This window comes from Haemorhous mexicanus, chromosome 12, assembly GCF_027477595.1.
Source record: "Haemorhous mexicanus isolate bHaeMex1 chromosome 12, bHaeMex1.pri, whole genome shotgun sequence".
Taxonomy (NCBI): domain Eukaryota; kingdom Metazoa; phylum Chordata; class Aves; order Passeriformes; family Fringillidae; genus Haemorhous; species Haemorhous mexicanus.
In genome coordinates, this window is record NC_082352.1 from 3,522,107 (window position 1) to 3,540,924 (window position 18,818).

General features: G+C 46.1%; 2 protein-coding genes and 1 long non-coding RNA gene across 11 annotated transcripts in view; 2 read left to right on the top strand and 1 right to left on the bottom strand.

Annotated features, from left to right (window-relative positions):
• Positions 1–12,162, bottom strand: part of LOC132333052 (uncharacterized) — a 148,848-nt gene extending 136,686 nt beyond the window's left edge. For 7 of the 8 annotated variants that reach the window (XR_009488044.1, XR_009488047.1, XR_009488045.1 and 4 more), the window contains exons 1-4: positions 9,209–9,341; positions 8,606–8,811; positions 6,296–6,361; positions 3,524–6,024 (exon numbers count right to left, since the gene is read on the bottom strand). This is a non-coding gene — a long non-coding RNA (uncharacterized LOC132333052). Of the gene's footprint in view, positions 1–3,523; positions 6,025–6,295; positions 6,362–8,605; positions 8,812–9,208; positions 9,342–12,025 lie in introns of those variants that run through there. The other variant, XR_009488049.1, reaches the window with a different exon arrangement.
• LOC132333047 (fatty acyl-CoA hydrolase precursor, medium chain-like) lies at positions 805–10,056 on the top strand. Its single transcript, XM_059857780.1, has 14 exons — positions 805–957; positions 2,109–2,301; positions 2,969–3,113; positions 3,558–3,691; positions 4,028–4,181; positions 5,045–5,146; positions 5,969–6,073; positions 6,205–6,258; positions 6,729–6,869; positions 6,954–7,040; positions 8,011–8,158; positions 8,345–8,476; positions 8,806–8,878; positions 9,299–10,056. The coding sequence occupies exons 1-14, from the start codon at positions 885–887 to the stop codon at positions 9,471–9,473; spliced, it is 1,716 nt and encodes a 571-aa protein (XP_059713763.1). The 5' UTR covers positions 805–884; the 3' UTR covers positions 9,474–10,056.
• Positions 11,880–18,082, top strand: PDCD2L (programmed cell death 2 like). 2 transcript variants are annotated; one of them, XM_059857785.1, is made up of 7 exons: positions 12,410–12,535; positions 12,646–12,809; positions 12,929–12,998; positions 14,017–14,456; positions 15,485–15,598; positions 17,181–17,329; positions 17,830–18,082. In XM_059857785.1, the coding sequence occupies exons 1-7, from the start codon at positions 12,425–12,427 to the stop codon at positions 17,958–17,960; spliced, it is 1,179 nt and encodes a 392-aa protein (XP_059713768.1). In that variant the 5' UTR covers positions 12,410–12,424; the 3' UTR covers positions 17,961–18,082. The 2 variants fall into 2 exon arrangements, with proteins under 2 accessions (XP_059713769.1, XP_059713768.1); XM_059857786.1 differs by lacking the exons at positions 12,410–12,535; positions 12,646–12,809 and adding an exon at positions 11,880–12,143.
• Positions 18,083–18,818: the final 736 nt, after the last annotated feature.

The window sequence follows — 18,818 nt, forward strand, 5'->3', positions numbered from 1 at the left end:
TGAGTTAGGAAAAAGAAAACAGAAAAAAAAAGAAAAAAAGGCAGAGCCTAATACTTGCATAAAACAAACACAACCTCTTAGTTAATGTGAGCAGAAAATCTCTACTCAGCTATTCTGTTCTCTCCTTTTCATATCATTCTTCATTCATAGATGTGAAAGGATACAAAGTAAACCCTCTAGATTTTCCAGAGGCATTAGAAATAGAGTTACCACCCAAATACCACCCTTTAATCTTGGTCTCACTTCACAAAAGCTGGTCATTCATCTCTTTCTTTGTTACTGCATTGCAACACTATTCCAAACATCCCTGAACACACAGCTCTGAGTGACAGGTGCCTCCTGCACCCTGCAGAACAAGCTGGCGTTTTTCTAGTGTTGGTTATGTTGTCAGAAAAATGCTTTCCTGAGAGTAAAACTCATTCAGCTTTTACTTCGGTAAAGGTCCGCCCGCAGGGCTGTTGGTTAGGTCTCGGCTAGATTGTGTTTGGCACACGGAGATGTCAGGACCCAAAGGCAGCGAGTGTGAGCCAGGGGAGCCGAGGTGCCCTGCAGGTGCGTGCAGCGCGGGCTGGGCGAAGCCTCCCCCGCTGCCGCAGCCGGAGGTGCTGCAGCAGCGGGACCCCGCTCCCGGCCGTGCCAGGCTGTCTGCAAAGCGTTCGGAGCCCGCGGTGGCCGCGGCTCTGGCAATGCCGTGGCACAGGAGCGCTGCGGAGGCAGCAGGAGCCCCGCGGGCAGGAGGGCTCCCCGCTCCCGGCCCGAGCCCGGCAGTCCCGGCCTGGCTCGCAGCCCGAGCGCTCCCTCGCCTCACCCGGGCTTGCCTTGCGCAAGGTGGCCCAGGCAGAGCCTATAAAGGCCCGGCCCGCGGGCTTGGTGCCAGTGGCACCATGGCAGCTGTGAGGGACACGGCGCTGCTGGCCTGCATCCTCTTCCTCGGGGGCACGGCGCTGGTGGCCACAGGTAAACACCGGGGCTACTGCCCAGGGCACCTGCAGGGCGAGGGGGCACCTGCAGCTGCCTGCCGGGGCCAGCCGAGAGCAGGGCTCAAAGCCTGGGCAGGGATGGCACAAACCCTGGGCAGGGATGGGCACAAACCCTGGGCAGGGATGGGCTCAAAGCCTGAGCAGGAATGGCACAAACCCTGGGCAAGGATGGCACAAACCCTGGGCAGGGATGGGCTCAAACCCTGGGCAGGGATGGGCACAAACCCTGGGCAGGGATGGGCTCAAATTCTCAACTGTTCCGTGCTCAAACCCTGGGCAGGGATGGGCACAAACCCTGGGCAGGGATGGGCAAAAACCCAGGCATGGATGGGCACAAATCCTGGGCTGAGCTGGGCACACAAACTGAGCTGCAGTAGATAAAAATTCATTTCCAATTTTAATCTGCTTTCAGTCATTTGTCTTATTGCCTTCTTTGCAAATAGCAAAATCAAATCCCTCTCCCAAAATCTTGCCTGCTAATGCTGAGCAGCCACAATAAAACATCTGTAATTTGATGTTAGAACTTTCAATCACATCTTAAAATGAGTCTTGCTTAAATGTTAACAGGATTTGTTTGTGCCAGAATATATTTTGGTATGTTAGAAGCTTTTTCTTTTGGCTGTACATATTTTCAGGGGCTAGAATATATTTTCTCTGTTGATTGTCTTTTCTTATGACAGCAATCTATTGGGTTTTTATCTAACACCACAGGGCAAAAAAAAGATTACGATCTGTATGGAACCACTAAAAGTGTGTGTGGTAAGACAATACATATTATATACCTGAAGGAGATGGACATACAGACCAATCAAAATGAAGGCTGAAGTAATGTCAGCTCTAATGATTTGATAAAGGAATAATGGGAGTGTGTTAGAATAAATTAGGAAATCTAAAATTTAAGTGCAGAAACACTAGTAATTCAATTAGTAAAAAAAAAAAAAGAGTAAAATAAAAGAGTAAAAGAGCAGATTAAGATAGTGTCATGTCAAAGCTGATGAGAGTTTGTTGTTGAAGCCTTATGTATAAAAGCTACTTGTTGAAGTGTACAAAAGCTGTGTCTTTAAGTAGCAAATCTAGCAATTACTTACAAAGAGACCAATGATGTGGTTCTGTGCTGCTGTCCCACAGAACAACCAGAAGCAGAGACCAAATACGGCAGAGTCCGAGGGTTCCAATTCAAAGTGGACACAGCTGAGAGGACTGTAAATGTCTTTTTGGGACTTCCTTTTGCCAAGCCTCCCGTTGGATCTCTGAGGTTTTCTGAACCCCAGCCACCTGAGCCGTGGGAAGGTGTCAGAGATGCCACTTCCTACCCACCAATGTAAGGCAATGACCAAACCTCTGAACCTTTCATGATGTTAAACTCTGGGCACTTCCATGGCACTGATGTGCACACAGGGCCATCCATGAAGACAAATTCCTTGGTGCCCCCTCCTTGCACCTGCAGCTCTTCCAGGGGATGCATTTCTAAAGACACTCTGGGAGCTGCTCTCTGTACCTAAAGCTGCTGTTTGATGGGCATCAGTGATGAGCTGAGATGGAGCAGCACGTACAGACAATGCTCTGCCTCAGGAGCACTTGGCCATCACTCACCAATCACTGTAAACCTTTGGAGCACGGACAGAAAGGAGCTGAGGAAATGTTGGAATGCAACATTAGGGGAGGGGGAAACGCCTGAGTCAAGTGCTTAAAAGGGCACATAAGAAATGCACAGCAATTCCAATCTACCTTGTAAATGTCTCACTCCCGTTGTCCTACTGCCCTTGTTTAGTGTCTCAAGGCTGATGTCTACCATTGCAACATAAAAAGATAATGGAGATATGAAATGATTCATTTGTATTTTCATATGTATTTCACATGCCAATCTAAAAGTGTGCTGCAAATCAGGGTCTGGTTGGCACTTTGTTGTGGAAGTACAAAAAAGCTTCTCTTCACAGCTCTCAGGTTTATAGTGAATTCTCTTGCCTGTTACTTTTTCATTTATTCAGGTGTCTACAGGATCAAGTACTAGGACAATTTTTTTCAGATCTGATTACCAACAGAAAAGAGAAAGTTGCCCTGCAAGTGTCTGAGGATTGCCTGTACCTAAACGTGTACACACCTGTTTCTACAGGAAAAAAGGAGAAGCTGCCTGTAAGCAAAATCCTTATAACATCTTGAGCAAAATAATCTGATAGGAAAACTTCAACCTCTGCCATGAGCAGACATGCAGAGACACTTCTGTAGTGATCATCAACTTACATTCTTTATCCCAGCAAATATTAGCTGAACGTAAACAACCTCAAAATCCTATTTTACAAGTAAAATTGTACTGGCATTTTAGCTAAGCAGTGCTTGATTTAATCTAAATGATGTGTCCAAAGGCACAGGGCACTGACACAGTGTAAGCATTGGACAAAAGCATTGCCATTTTGTAGCCCTGCAGGCCTTAGATTGGAAAGATTTCAACAATTTGTGAAATGTCATCTGAAAGAAGCAGGAGCAAAATAGCGCAAAATGTTCTATCTTGGGAATATTTAGTTGTGGTCACTGGGGTCTCTTACCTGTGCTGGATTGATCCTGTATTTCTTTCTCCAGGTCCTAGTGTGGATCCATGGAGGTGGATTAGTTTTTGGAGCAGCTTCATCATACGATGGCTCAGCATTAGCAGCCTTTGACAACGTGGTGGTTGTAACAATTCAGTACAGATTAGGTATTGCTGGATATTTTAGGTAAGTTGGTTGATCTCAGTTTTTCCTAAGTGACGTCCAAAAGGATGTGTGCAAAGCCTCTGTAAAGAGAAGTGCAGAAGAGTTGCTTTTGCAAAGAAACCTTTCTGAACTGCACCTGCAAGCGCTGGGGACAATTTCCAGTGCCAAGGCAGCTTCCAGATCTGTTCTTGTGGGGCTGCTGCTCCAGTCTCAGGGATTCCTGAGCCATCCATTTGTCAGGGGTGGAGGGAAGTTCTGTGTAGGCAATGGCAGATGATTTCTCACACCACAGACTGTATTTTCCTCTGCCTCTTGGCTTGCATTGAGCATTTGGACAAATCTGTTCTCTCCCTGCAGCACTGGTGATGAGCATGCCCGAGGTAACTGGGGATATTTAGACCAAGTGGCGGCTCTTCAGTGGATTCAGGAAAATATCATGCATTTTGGAGGAGATCCAGGATCTGTCACTATCTTTGGAGAATCTGCAGGAGGAATCAGTGTTTCTGCTCTTGTAAGTTCACAGTAATATTGAATTGGAATTACTCGGGGGAAAAACCCCTCCATCCACTTTCAGTATCTGCATGGGAAGTCAGCGAGAGAAAAGGGCCGGTGTTACAGTGACACATCACCTGGGTCTGTGATAACACAACAAGGCAACACAGCACAGATTTTGAATGATAAAAATGTGCAATTTTCATACTCAAATGTTGTAGTTAATTAACAGAATGGTATCACTCAGCTGTTGAATTATATTCTCATTGGTTTGGGTTCTGGTTTTTTTCAATGTAAAAAACCCTCAAAGTCTAATCTCATGAGCAGAGTCCTTTAGGAGGAGTTGTAGACTCTTGCCCATTTCCTGTTTGCTTTGACAGCCACTTGGGCAAAGTGATTGAGGTGAATAGTTCTGGTAGCTGATGCAGCCCTGCAGTTTGTGACCCTGTGATTGTGTAAAATCTTTACTCCAACACGGAGCACATTGGCTGTGACTCTCCCCTTCTCCAGTCCCTCCCACGCAGCCCAGCCAGGCTTCCTTGTACCTGGCACACACATCCCTGCTTCCTCTGGCCAAAAGCTCTTTCCTGCCCTTCTGCAGCAGAGCCAGACTGCCTTGGGCACATTCCATGTGTACCTGCCCTGCAGAGTGGTGCTGGGAGGCACTGGGAGCAAAGTGCAGGGGGAGGGAAGGCCCTGAACTCCCATCCCTGAGGGCGCTGCCAAAGCACTTTGCACAGCTGGACTGTGGTCAGAGGCTACACAAGGACACTCTTGGCACAGGGGCTTTCAAAATGCTCCCAATGGCCGCTGCTGATACTGAAATGCAAAATCCCTGGGGAGAACACAGTGCTTGTCATGCTTGTCCTTGCTTTCTCACAGGTCTTATCTCCCCTGGCCAAGGGCTTGTTCCACAAGGCCATTTCAGAGAGTGGCGCTGCACCCATGACCTTGTTTACTGACCAGCCTAAGGAGGAAGCACAAGTGAGTACTTGTGGTAATTTTAATTCCTCTTTCCACATAATATCTTAAATTGTTCAGACTAAAATATTGAATCATGTGAATTCACATTTCTTGCGAATCAAAGCAGTCTTTAAAGACAGACTTTCTGTGTGCAGATAGTACATGTTGTAATGATGTGTTGCTTTCAAACACCCAAATATCCACAAAGAGAGAAGAATGAATGTCAAGTAATATTGTAACATGTAGTGTCTTCAAAAAAATTGGACTTATACTTTTTGGTGTGAAAACAGTATCAGACTCTGAGTACTCTTCTCTTCCCCTCCTGCTTGATGCCTGTAGTGTGTAAATAAACAAGACTCTATTCCGGTTTTTTAATTTGAGAACTACAGGCTTCCACCTCTTTCTTTTCTCTTCAACTGGATGGAACAGTTTCCAGAACCTGGAAGCTGGGACATAAAAGAGACAGCTCTCTCTACTGACAGCTCTTGCTCCAGCCAAGAAGACTTCTCCAAGAGTGGTAGAATGTGCTCTCTGTTGCCCTGCAGATGGTTTATTCTCTAACTCCTTTATGTCACCCAGCCTTCTCAGCCCAGCCCCTTATTTAGCAGCATTGTCTTAGAATATTTCTGTACCAAAAACTCTTGGAGGCAGAGGTTTTCCCCTTCTGCCCAGCCCGTGGTGTGAAGGATTGTGAGGGCTTCCAGTGGCCTCCCTGTGGAGCTGGGACAAGCCAGGCTCCAGCATCCTTTGGGCAGGAGCTTTGGCTGCTCCTGCTGGACTCGGTGTCTCGTAGAGCCAGACAGAGGAAACGTGTCCAAACCTCTTTGTTCTCACTGCTTGCAGAAAATTGCTGCTATCTCTGGCTGTGAAAAATCCAGTTCAGCTGCAATGGTTGATTGCTTGAGAGGAAAAACAGAAGAAGAACTACTAGAGATAACACTGAAAATGGTAGGTGAAATGATTCTTCTTGCACTTATATGACCTCTCAGACCTTTTCATCCCAGAGCATACTCTTTGTGGGCTGTACTATTAGGAGAACCTGAAGTGGATGTAAAATCTGATGTTCTTGACTTTTCCAGGACATGACAGCACTGCAGCTCTGCAATGACACCTCGCCTGAAAAGTGCAAACAGGTTCCTTCCCTTCCATTCTGCATGCACTTGGACCTACCTGTGCTTTGCTGTCGTGCTCCACCAGGGCAAGGAAAACAAAATGGCACAGAAGATGCTGGAGAACCTGAAAATGAAATCATATATTATGTCCTACTGAAAAGTTCAAATCACCATACCTATGTGCCTTTGAAACTTCAACGCAGAATTTTTTTCCCCACTGTCCCACACATCCATGGCCATATTGAATAAGAAAAGGTGTAATTTCAATATAATGACTTCTGCTTCACAAACATTAGAAATATAATGTTAATCTTCAAAGAACCTCCTGCCTCGTGCAGAAAATCAGTCAGAGAAATGTTAAGATGGCTTGAATACCATTACTTTTTGTATTTTCAGTTGGCTTTAATTTGGAACTGCAGTAAAAATCTGAACTTCTTTTAGAAGCAAAATGAATGCATTCTCAAAGATTTCTTTTTTCCCATTTTGTTCAGGATTTCTTTTTCATCAGTACATGTGCAGATGGTGCATTTTTTCCAAAGAGTCCCAGGGTATTACTCTCTGAAAAATCCATCAATGCGGTCCCATACATCATAGGATTAAATAACTGTGAATTTGGATGGGTAATTCCTGTGGTAAGAGACTTAAAATGTTGATATTTAAACATCATTTTGTAAATAGCAGTTTTTTCACTAAGCATGATGCTCTGTATCACACAGATGATGAAATATCCTCCTTTTGTGGATGGTCTGGATAAAGATGTTGCACGTCAAATTTTACAGAGCAACTTAGCAGTATTCATTAAGGTAAGAGACCAGTTTCAGAATAACCCAGTGCTGCTGCTTGGCTGGGTTGGCTGTCTTTACCCCTGGAGGGACACATTTCACAGGGAAATGCCATTGTGCTGGACAGCTCCCTGAATTGGGGCAGAAACAGGCACAGGTGTGCTGCACTCCTGTTACCTCCAGTGACAGGAAATACTCTCTACATTTCCTGCCTAAATGCCCCTCTTCTTCAAAAGGAGCTCTGTGGGAATCCAGGAGTGATGCAGGTACCTAAACAAGGTCTCTTGGGACATTTTAGATCCCCCCAGGTTATGCAAGATGTGCAGATACCAGCAGGTCTGGCAGGAGACCTATGGGACACAACCTCCTAAAGCAGTAGCTGGGCACTGGAAAGGAAAGCCCGAGAGTTTGGGGTGCACTGACACCTTTGTTCAGATGTCTCGAGGTTTTGCTTCCCTGGAGTTTACAAAGCTCTTGGCTCTCTGGTGCCTTTGTGCTCTCCTGAAACTGCTCCATAGAAAAGTACAGATTATGAGGAAAGAATTAAGGACTCTAGAAGCAGGGCCAGTACTTGCAAGGATCATTCAATGACACAAACATCCACCATGAACTTGGAAATGCAGAACCCAGGCTTGTTCTGAACAAGTTCTGGTCATCTACAGCAATCCATGGATTTTATGAAATCCAGCAGGATTTCTGTGCTGTTGTGAAGGTGTTTCCACAGAAGAGAGAACAGTCAGCATCACTGACTGCTGCTTATCTAAAGCTGGTTGATCCTTTGATCTTGCACCCCTCTTTTCCCCAAGACCACCTGTATCCACAGCTGTGTAACTCCAGTCTGAGCTCTGAGCCACACTCTGACACAGCTGAGGGTTTTCTCTGAAAGCTGTTGGTGAGGATTAGCCAGGGATGTGCAGAGGCCTCACTCAACCACTGCTGTTGCTCCTTCTAATAATCATTAACATTACAATACTTTTGATTGCTCTTTCAGGGCCTTACATCTGAAGTTGTTGACAGAGTGTACCAGGAGTACATGGGGGATGCAGAAAGCCCTGCTCAGGTCCGAGATGGCCTCCTGGATGCAATGGGAGATGTCTACTTTGTCATCTCATCTGTGGAAATGGCCAGATACCACAGAGGTAACCCAGCAGCTTCAGAACAGCTCTAGAATTCTGTCTGGGGCTGGAGTGGACAGTGTGCAGCCCTTTTCACTCTCCAGAGAACTGGTAGAGTTTTCATTTAAACAAAAGGGTTTTTCATGAAAGTTTATCATCTCTGGAGCAGCATTTTCAGCTCTCAAACCAGCACTTTTCTGTATCCTCTAGATGCTGGCAACCCAGTCTACTTTTACGAATTCCAACACCGGCCGAGTTCAGCGGAAGGTTTGGTACCAGCGTTTGTAAAAGCAGATCACGGAGCTGAGATTTCCTTTGTCTTTGGAAAGCCATTCTTAGCTGGTGATGTACCCATATTTACTCCATATTCCTTTTAGAACCTCATTATTATTCATTTCAATTACTGCAGGACTTTAGAATAGAATTTCTCTCTTATAAGCATTCTAAACATTATACTTATTATAAGCATACCTTATATGTCATAAGCATTATTATGAGCATAAACATCTTCTGTCTTCAGTAGCAGCTACTTTTCATTACATCATTCATCTGCAGGTCTCTCCTAGAAAAACCTCCAACAGCTCAGGGCAACCAGGAGAAGTGCTGCAATTGGTAGAGCTGATACTCATTCTTTACTTTCTAATGTGGCCCTTTCATCTCTCCCTTTGCAGGAGGTGCTACAAAAGAAGAAAATGAACTTAGCAGAACTGTCATGAGATACTGGACCAACTTTGCTAAAAATGGGTGAGAATCACAGTGCTGATTACAGCTCAAGTTCAGTCTGTGCTGCCCAGAACATACTTACCTGCCTGAAGCAGTACTTATATGGTGCTTCCTAGAAATTTGACAGAATTTAAGACAAATCTTGCAGCAATTTCTCTTCTTAATGGTCTTTTTATTAAAAAATCATCAGAAATGAGGAAGAAAAAATCTAAGGGCAGTTACTCCATCTGCAATGGAGTTTTAGATCTAAAATGAATGGCAACTTTTACACTTTTGCTGTTCCACTGATGAGCATTTTCAAACAATACTGTCGGTTTATTCATGTTTCAAAATCACATCATCTGGGCTCACCTGTCGGTTTTCTGAAATGCCCTGAACATGAGCAGTCAGAGAGCAATGGATGGCAAATGGAGAGCTAACTTTTCCTTCTGTTATTTCCAGAAATCCCAACGGAGAGGGCTTGGTCCATTGGCCTCAGTATGACCTGGAGGAAAAATACCTGGCAATAGACCTGGAGCAAAAGGCAGCAGAGAAACTGAAAGAACACAGAGTGGAGTTTTGGCTACAGCTCATGAAACAGAGTCAGACTGGAAGGATAAAACACACAGATTTATAAGAGCCATGGAAGGCACAGTTTGCCTTTAAAACCCAAAGGAAAGACAAACAAAATGAGTTTGTCAGCATAATAATCATCTTCAGAGTAATAATCACCTTCTAACTTACTGTTGTGTAATCTGCTGTCCTAATCACAGTGAAGGGAGAGAAACAAGGGCCATTCAGAATGTTTGTCAGACTGAAAATCACTATTTAATGAAACAGGCAGAAAAAATCCCCCCCCCACAATCTTCCCGGTCCAGACAGACCATGGTACCTCCTCAGTGCTTATCAAAACTGAATACTGAGGTGGGAATGGGAAAAATGAACTGAAATCAGTAAGAAATGATCAATACAGAATGTACCATAGGTGTCAGACTATTTTGTATGCTTGTTTCCTTCTTCTTTCAGAAGAGCATGGTCAGTTGTCCTTCCTAGAGACTCTTTCTGCTTTCTTTAACTGGAAATCGCTTGTAGGCAGCAGAGCATCCATCAAACTACATCTGTGAGGTGGCTTGACATCTCACAAAAGAGGACAGAAAATCTCTCTCTGCTTTATTGCTTTGTGAATTGTTATAAATAAATGTTGCTTTGATTTTTTGGAACTTCCTTTTCTTTCACTGAACTGACAGAGGCTCATCCCGAGAGGTCAAGTCACACGCGAGAAGCCAGAAACATGCCCAGGTTCTTTCTGCCACCTAAATGGCTTCAGGTGTGAAACTTTTCAGGTGTCTGTGCTGGACCTGAGGCTTAAGGCTCTTTCACAAACTCTTCTGGGCTGTGACTGTGTGTCCTTCAACCCTTCCTGGCAAATGCCCAGTCCAGGGGCTGCAGGAGGACGCAGTGCTGGCAGGACAGACGTGCACAGAGGCAGAGGGGGCAGCAAAGGCTGGTGGTGCTCCCTGCACCTTGTTGGCCCAGCACCAAGAGAGAAGATCTGCAGACATGCAGAGTGTGCACCCCCAGCCTCCCACAGCTGGGGAAGGGCTCAGGGCACCCAGGGAGGGAAGTGGCTTTTTTGCCAAGGTACATGGCAAGCAGGATACAAAGGAACAATGTGGGAATCCTGGAAGCCAGGAGAGCTCTCCTCATGACCATAAACAAACAGACTGCCCCACTCCAACTCCCCCTTTAACTGGTGCCCAGCTCCCACATCCCACAGCACCCAGGGGGCTCTCACAGGCACAGCCCAAGCTCCTGCTGCAGGTGTTGACCCTTTGTAGGTGTCTTCTTCTTCCTCCTCACCCCTGGGTTCACTTGCTTTTGCACACCTGTGGATCTCAAGCAGTGTCATCTGCACTACCTGGCCACCCCCTTTTCTGCATTTTCCATACCTTGTGAAAATCACCAGCTGTGGCAATTAGTAACAGCTAATTGCAGCAACCATACTGCCACTTCTGTCTGACATTTCTTATGCCTTCCCTTCTTTTGCTCTGGCACAGCCTTTATGTCCATTTGTGGTGTGTTTGTTCAATCAATGTGTCTGTCCCTGTACATTCACAAAAATCACAATCCTAACAGGACAGAAGAAACCCTGTGTCTTTGGGAATGCAAAGCCACAAGTATAACTCCTGGGTAGAAGGGAGGCACACAGTAGGCACACATGACAACAAAGTAGTTTCTGAGTGTGTGAGAGGAAGTGTTCTGTCCATCTGTGGGTTTTAAACCCCAAATATAAAGACTGGTACACTGTCAAACAGCTGAGAAAGGAAGAGCACCACGGCCACAGTGAATAGGCCACATTTAAACAGCAGATCCTTACATTATGTTCCAAACCTCATTTTATTTCACAGCTTTAGTATTCATGGTCACTCGGTGCAGATTCCCAGCTGCACCTAGAGTTGAAGAAGTTGTTAGCAGTATATTTACTGATACTATTCAGCAAGAACTGCTGCTGTTCTGTTTTTCACATGCTGTCCATAAAATCTTAATCTATTTTTTGAAGTTTTTTAATTATCCATAATTATTATAATTTCCTTTCCAAGGTGGTCAGTAAGTATGTTTGTCATGTGCCAGTCCTGCTTTTTAGATCATCTTGTTGCTAAGTGAGAAATATACAAATTTGTATTAAGATAGGATGTTCTTTGCTGTCTGATCTTTGTAACTTGCAAACCTGATCAACAAGGAGGGAGATTTATTCTGTGAAACAGAGCGGCCAACAAGCTCTAAGTGATGCCCAGCTGTTAGAAACACAACTTCCTGGACAGCAGAATTGCCTTGTCAAGGTTTGGGGCTGGACATGTTCCAATGATCTCAGCCCCACGGGAGGCTCACAAAGCTCGGGAGAAGGATTTCCACCGATATACGACGAATGCAGAATTCAGCGGCCACGAGGACAAGGAAGAAACAAACCAAGACAACTCAGTGACTGTGTGGAATCAGCTCCGAGCGGATAAAGGGGAATTGCGGCAGGGACAGGTCAGGAGCACCAACTCCTGGAGCAGCACACAGGAGAGCAGCGAGCCAAAGGAGGAGAAAGAGAGAGCGTGGCAGTGCTAGCAGGAGAAGCCGAGACACTCATTATCCAACAGAAGAGAGAATACCAATTAATAGGGCAACAACGTACTATCTTACCAATGCACATTAATGTGTTTGCTAAAAGTTGTAAAGAGTGGAAAGTTTGGCCGGTCGTGCTGCTCGCTTCGTGGATTGGCCACCCAGTGCCTTTCAGCGCAGAAGTGTGGGTGAATCGGTGAGGGGACTCCGGCAGGGAAGGGCCGGTCCGGGGCCAGCCCCGTGTCCCCCGGGCAGGGAAGGGCCGGTCCGGGGCCAGCCCCGTTTCCCCCGGGCAGGGAAGGGCCGGTCCGGGGCCTTCCTTGTGTTCCCCGGCCGGGACGCTGCGCCCGACCGTGAGGGGCCGGGAGCGGGGCCGGAGCTGCCGTGAGGGGAACGCCCGGCCCGCGAGCGCGCTCACGGCGGTAGGGCGGGCACGCGTACGGCGGGTGGGGCGGCCGCGCGCACGGCGGCGGGGCTATGGCGGGCGGGCCGCCCGTGCTGCTGGGGCTGCGCGACGCCGCCATGGCGGGGCCGGGCCCGGCCGGGCCGCTCCCGGCGTGGGCCACCAACAAACTGGGCGGCACCGCGGTAGGGCCGGGCCGGGGCGGGGTGGGCTGGGCCGGGCTGGCGGGGCCCAGCCGGGGCGCGGGGCGCGCGGCTGCCCCGGCCGGGTCTGAGCGGAGGTGTCGGTGTTGCAGGACTGGGTGCCGGCCTTGCGGGCGGGTCCGCCGCGGTGCGCGCGGTGCGGGCGCGCGCTGCTGCTGCTGGTGCAGGTGTACTGCCCGCTGGAGCGCGGCCCCGCGCACCGCGCGCTCCACGTGTTCGCCTGCGCCGCGCCGCGCTGCTGGGGAACCGCCCGCAGGTGAGCGCGGGCCGCGGGGTGCTTATCGGTGTTATTGTTGTTATTGTGGTTGCTGTTATTCCTGCCGCTGATCAGTTGTTCCCCTCACCCTCTGTTTCTCTTTGCCCGGCCCATCGAAGCTGGAAGGTGCTGCGCTCCCAGTACTCGCAGGCCCAGGATAAGCAGAGCCGAGCTCTCCGCGTCACACAGGTACGGCTCCGCTCTGCCGGGCCGGGGCTGCGGGGGCACGCTCTGCAGCGGAGCAGAATGAGCTGCACGCCCTGCATCTCCCGGTTTAGATAACCGGGACTTTTCTCCAGAAGCTGTTCTCTCTGATGGTTCCCAGTCACGTTCTGTGCTTGTGTGGAGAAGTTGTGGGCACTGTACTATGCTGTTTAGTATAAGACAGTTCAAGAGTGTTTAAGCTACTGTTTGTAATCTATGCCAGGCTAGTTTTAAAGTGGATATTGCAGTCCAGCTGTATGGCCAAAACTGACACTTAATACTCCAGTTAGTTCAGCTGACTAAACTTTATTTTTCAACTTCAAGTGGATTGGGCTATACTGTTTAGGTTTGGATTTTTATTACCTGTTTTCTTTGTCCTCACTTTTAAATTGAGCTCTTTAAATTTAACATGATATTTTGAATTAATATGACTCAATAATTATTAATATACTGGTGAGGAAAAACTGCATATTGGCTAAAGCAGGTTGGAAGACTAGGGTGGCACCAGACTGGTGGAGGCGGTCAGGGAGGGTTTATTCAGCTGGTGCATTTGCTGTGTGGAATCTTAGCCTGTGGTAAATGGGCTTTTACTCTGGTAAAATGATGGTGGTGTTATTATTGTTTCCTTCTGTGTTCTGCCCTTTGGGTGCAGAATTCCTGTTGGGTGCAGTAGCTGCTTCAGCTGGAGCTGCCCCTCAGTTGGCAGGGGCTGTGCCACAGCCAGGGAATGGCAGCAGGAGGCACCAGGGCCACTCAAAGGGCTGACGAAATCTTGCTCAGATTCTCCAGTGTGAGGTGGTTTTGCCATAACTGCTTTTGTGGGAAGTAAATGTGGTGAGTTGTGAAGTACCACGGTGAGCAGAGTAGGTACAGTAACACTGAGCATTAGGTTGAGGTCTCAGATCCCCCATCTGTGACAAGCTGAATTTGAAGTGCATCAGGGTGGCAGACCTTGGCAATGGTCTCTTCCTCTTTTTTTTTTTTTTTTTTTTTTGATTATCAGCAACAAGAATTGAATTTTGCTGCAAAGGATTGGTGTGAAGATGCAGATGACTGGGGAGCCTGTGATGGAGCAGAGGCTCCTGCATGTGCCTCCCTGGAGCTGCTTGGCCTAAAGGAAGCTGTGAGCAGCGAGGCGGAGTGTGCATCCCAGCTCCAGCAGCTCCACCTGTCTGAGCCTGCCAGTGGCCCAGGTGCCCAGGACACACATCCTGCAGCCGGTGAGGACATGGATGGCCCAGGTGCCCAGGACACACATCCTGCAGCCAGTGAGGACATGGTGATGGCAATGGCTGGTTCAGCTCCTGTGTTCCAGCCCTTCTACATTAATGTTGTGGATGAGGAAGATTACATGGGTTTCCTTGATATGGATCATGCAGATAAGCTACTGAAGGAGTATCAGCAGAGAGAGTGTCTTGGTTTGGAACAGATGATGTCAGAAAGGTGAGAACAGGTCTGCATTTCCTGGTGAAACTGAAGGAATTATGTTATGTGGTTTCCTGTATGCTGGCTGAGGATTTCAATGGGACTCTCATTAACCTGAATGGTGAGAATTGTCTGGAAGCTCCTTTAGGAACCATTGGGGTGCTGTGCAGGAAGAACAGAGCAGGGCACCCAGTGCTGCCAAATCTGGAGTTACTCCTAGGTGGTTTTAGCTCAGCTGTTTCTGAGGGACTGAGCAGTGTTCATGGCCTCCAGGTGGTGCAGGGGATGGTTAATCTCTGAAACAAGATCTGTGCCAAATGCCATGACTTTATATCATGACTTCCACACTTTTTTCTTTACAGGGCTGAAGCTTTTCTTCCATTTCAGTTGCATTTTTAGGAGGTTAAGTTTTTAGGGATTTTGGCTAGAGAGCTGGCTGATGGAAAGACACCTGAAGGTTGAGGAAAGGTTGCATGAAAAACAGTTGTTGAGCGTGGTTACTGAAAATATTTTCTTCCAAAAATATTTAACTAAGGGGTCACAGTGAGGACTTTTGGCCTCTTGTGCCTGGGTTGGGGACAGCACTGGATTTGTTTATAGCTAAAGCTGCTGTCAACTGCAGAATCTGCACAGAAGACCCTTCAGCAGTGGGGGTCCTGTTGATTTTTGTTGACCGTTATAAAATTGTAGAATAATAATTATGATTGATCCAAAGTGAAAACAATAACATCATAATTTAAGAACCACATAAATGTTTGAGATGTTAGTAGAGGAAGAGGGATTTGATGGAATACAGCAGATAATCTGGTGAATTTGAGTCCCCTGTGATAGTTGAAAACATTGTTAGTAATTGTAAGTCATCAGAAGCCAAAGAACTAGAAGCAAAATGTTTGTTTGCAACCTCTAAGAGGAATTTTCTCTTAACTTGCATATCTTTTTTCTGTGTATTTAGTATAATTTAATGTGAGTTTATAGCAACCATTTCTTATTTAAAACATGTCATATTGAAAACCTTACTGGACAGTTTGTTTCTTGTTTTCATACAGTTTTGCAGGTGAAGATGGTAATGAAAAATATGAGAAGAGTGAAGTCAAAAACTGGGACCACACATTCCATAAATTCATGAAAAGAATATCTGTATGTCCTGAACAAATTTTAAGGTATGTTGATAATCTGGTTTTAACAGGGAGATACAAATCATTGGCATGGATGGTTGGTACATCAAAACAAATTCTTTATTTGGAAATATGTGTATGTTTTAATTCCTTAATTTAAAAATAAGCTGCTGTGGAGGCTGTTGCCATGGTCAGCCTTCAGTCCCTGGTTGGGCTTTCTTCATACAAAGTTTACCTAGATGAAAAGCCAGGCAGGATCAGAGACCATGGCTCTGGCTGTGGTAGACTTTAGACATCAGACCTGATGAGGAGAGACTCCAAGTGTCTTTGGAGCCTTGCTGAAATCCAGGCACAGAGGTTTCCAAGGGACAGGGTTGAGGTGGAAGTGTGCCACAGTGCAGTGCTGTTGTGATAAATTTCCAAAGCTGTCTGCTCCTCTGAAATTTTGTTATCTATTTGGAATTTCTAATGTCTGTCCTGCAAGGAATTTCTTGTTTTAAAGCCCCAGAGCTGCAGCTCATTGTGGACTCCCCTCATCACCCACCAGTCTTCAGGTCTTGTGCATCTGCTGTTTTTCCTAGAGCAGAAGCAGGTGTAACCTCAGAGTAGCTGCTCTTCCTGAGAGAGGAGTTAATTCTGGATGGGATATGGTGAAGAGTAAATCATAAATCATTCATAGTACCAGAAAATACAGGTTTTCATGGATCACACCAGCTGTTCCAGGGAGTCCAGTGCTGCCTGTCTGGTCAGGCTGTCTCAGTTGTAGTGACAGGGCTTTTGTTCACCAACTTTCCAGTCGCAGGTGGAACTGACTGGGCCCTTTTTGATGAGTAGTTAAAAGTCCGAGTGGCTGCTTAGACAGAAAGGAAACATGAGAAACTTTCATTTGTTGTCAGAGAATATACAGGAGATTTTCTAATGCAGAGTGCAAGTAGCATTTTCAGACAGCTTTTCACTGGGTCTGTCTCTTTGCAGTATTGAATTTGAATATGCCATTCCTCTAAACACCAGCTCTGGTGCTCCCTGGGCTGTCCCTGGTTACCAACTTTCCATAGCCTCCCTTTGCCCTCCCTGGGGACTGTCAGTGTGCTTAGACTCCCATTTCCCCTGCCTGCAGAGCACAGAATCTCCTGCTTGGCATTCAGTGGAAACCATCCTTGGTCTTTGTTTCCTGCTAGCTGTGGAGCTCTGATTGCTCCTACGAATTAACCATCACTTCTGAGCCATAGCTGCAGTGGTTTTGAGACCAGTTTGGTGTTAAGTCTTGTTGAATTTTATCTTCCATTGCCACTGTTTAGGATTCCATTTTTCAGGCAAGTGTAGTTTACTTAATGAAATGATTGTATTGTATTTTGTAGGTGTACATTGTATTTTGGAGGTGTCCATTCAAAGCATTTGTCTCCTCTAAATCCAGCTCTTTCCTTAAGATTTTCCAAGCATTAACCTACCAAGTATTTTCCCCTCCCTGTCTTTGTTTTTTGTTTCATGATTCCTTTGAAGCTTCTGACTTACAGAAGCAGATTCAGAGATTTCAGCAACTCCTGAACACTGTTGCCAACACATTAAATTTCCTATCAAATTTAGATATTTAAGAAATGATAATTTTCTCCTCCCTGTCTTCTCTCAGATACTCTTGGGGTGGCCAGCCTTTATTCATCACGTGTCCTCCAGCCAACCTGGACCAGGGTATTCCAGCCTGCAGTACCTGTGGCAGCAGCAGAGTGTTTGAGTTCCAGCTGATGCCCACGCTGGTCAGCATGCTCCAGAGTGACTCAGGTGCCTGACTCAGGCTTGGTTGAATCAATATTTCTAGCTGTCTCCTTTTTGGGAAAGTGCAGTAAACTGCAGTTTGGGTTGTTTCCAGCTACCCACACGTGCTTAACCACAGTTCAGAGATTCTGCTGTCTCCATTACAGATATCAGTGAGCAAAGAGAGACCTCTTCTTCATGGAGACTCTGATTACAGCTGGAGTTGCTCACTAATGAACTTGAATAACTGCAGTTGGGATAATTCCATGGCCATGGGAGTATTTGTCTTTATTGCCCCTTAAAGGAGGCCTTGGAAGATAATGAATGCTCTGAGATAAGATTGCAGACATTTAAAAATCCCTTTGAAAAATCTGATTTGGCTGCATTTAAAATGTTTAACATTAGAAAATGCTGTTTACAGAGGTGACGGAATTAATTTGTACAAAGCCTGAAGTCTAGTGGTAAGCACTAGGCCCTGATTATGTCACTTTTCATACCCTTATGTACCTCTGTTGCTTTGTTTTTAGATCTCTCAGTGGAATTTGGAACTGTTATAGTTTACACATGTGAGAGAAGCTGTTGGCCGACAAATCATCAAACCCCTCTTGAAGAATTTATTTTTGTACAAGAAGACCCGGATCAGAGATTATTTAAATAAATTGTATTTCCCTGCATAGATCCAAAAGTCTGTTGGGGTGTTTTGGTTTCTTTTACTACAAGTGTGTAATTGTATAACAGAATTTTCCTCAGATGTGGTGAAAAATTAAATTTGTTTGACAGTATTGTGCTTATTTCCAAGAATAACTGATTGAAATATATTAGCATGCCTCTAAAGTGTGGTGGCAAAATTTGCATACTTCGGTTACACATGGAAATGGAAGTGTAGAGATTGTTTAACAGTTCTAGTTACTCTTGGCATTGGGGAAAGAACTAAAGAAGAAAACCTTTCTCATAAACTATTAGTACCCATCAGCCACACAGAGTCAGTTTTTAGGAACTTTTAGCAGTGGAGAACTTAATGCCAGCCTGATTTTAAAAAGCAGTTCTGTTCTGATTTGACCATGGATTGGACATTTGTGGGCAGTGGCTGAAAGGCCTTGCTGTCCCTGCAGCTGTCCAACTGAAGCTTTTCTCTGTTTTTCCAGTGAAGGAAAGGTTCCATTTGTGTGCTAAAATGAGCTGTGGCAGTGCCATGGGTTTGTGTGGGGAGAAGGTGAAGGGCTGAGTTAACCCTTGTGTTCTCACAGGTACAGAAGTGGGGCGGGCTCAGCACCTGCCTCGGGGCAGGGGGATCGTGCAGCTTTGGTTAGAACCATCTGCATTCTCCTGTGCCTTGCCTGTTGGCTTAGGCTGAACTGCACTATCTTCACTGACTGAAGGAAAAGTTAAATTTGAGTTTCCTTAGAGCTTTCTGTACAGGTTTAACGCTGCAACATAAATTAATGCACTCAAAGTGTGGGTTTAAAATAAGGGGAGGGGGGCAGGAGAGGAAATTACATACGAGTGATGGAATGCT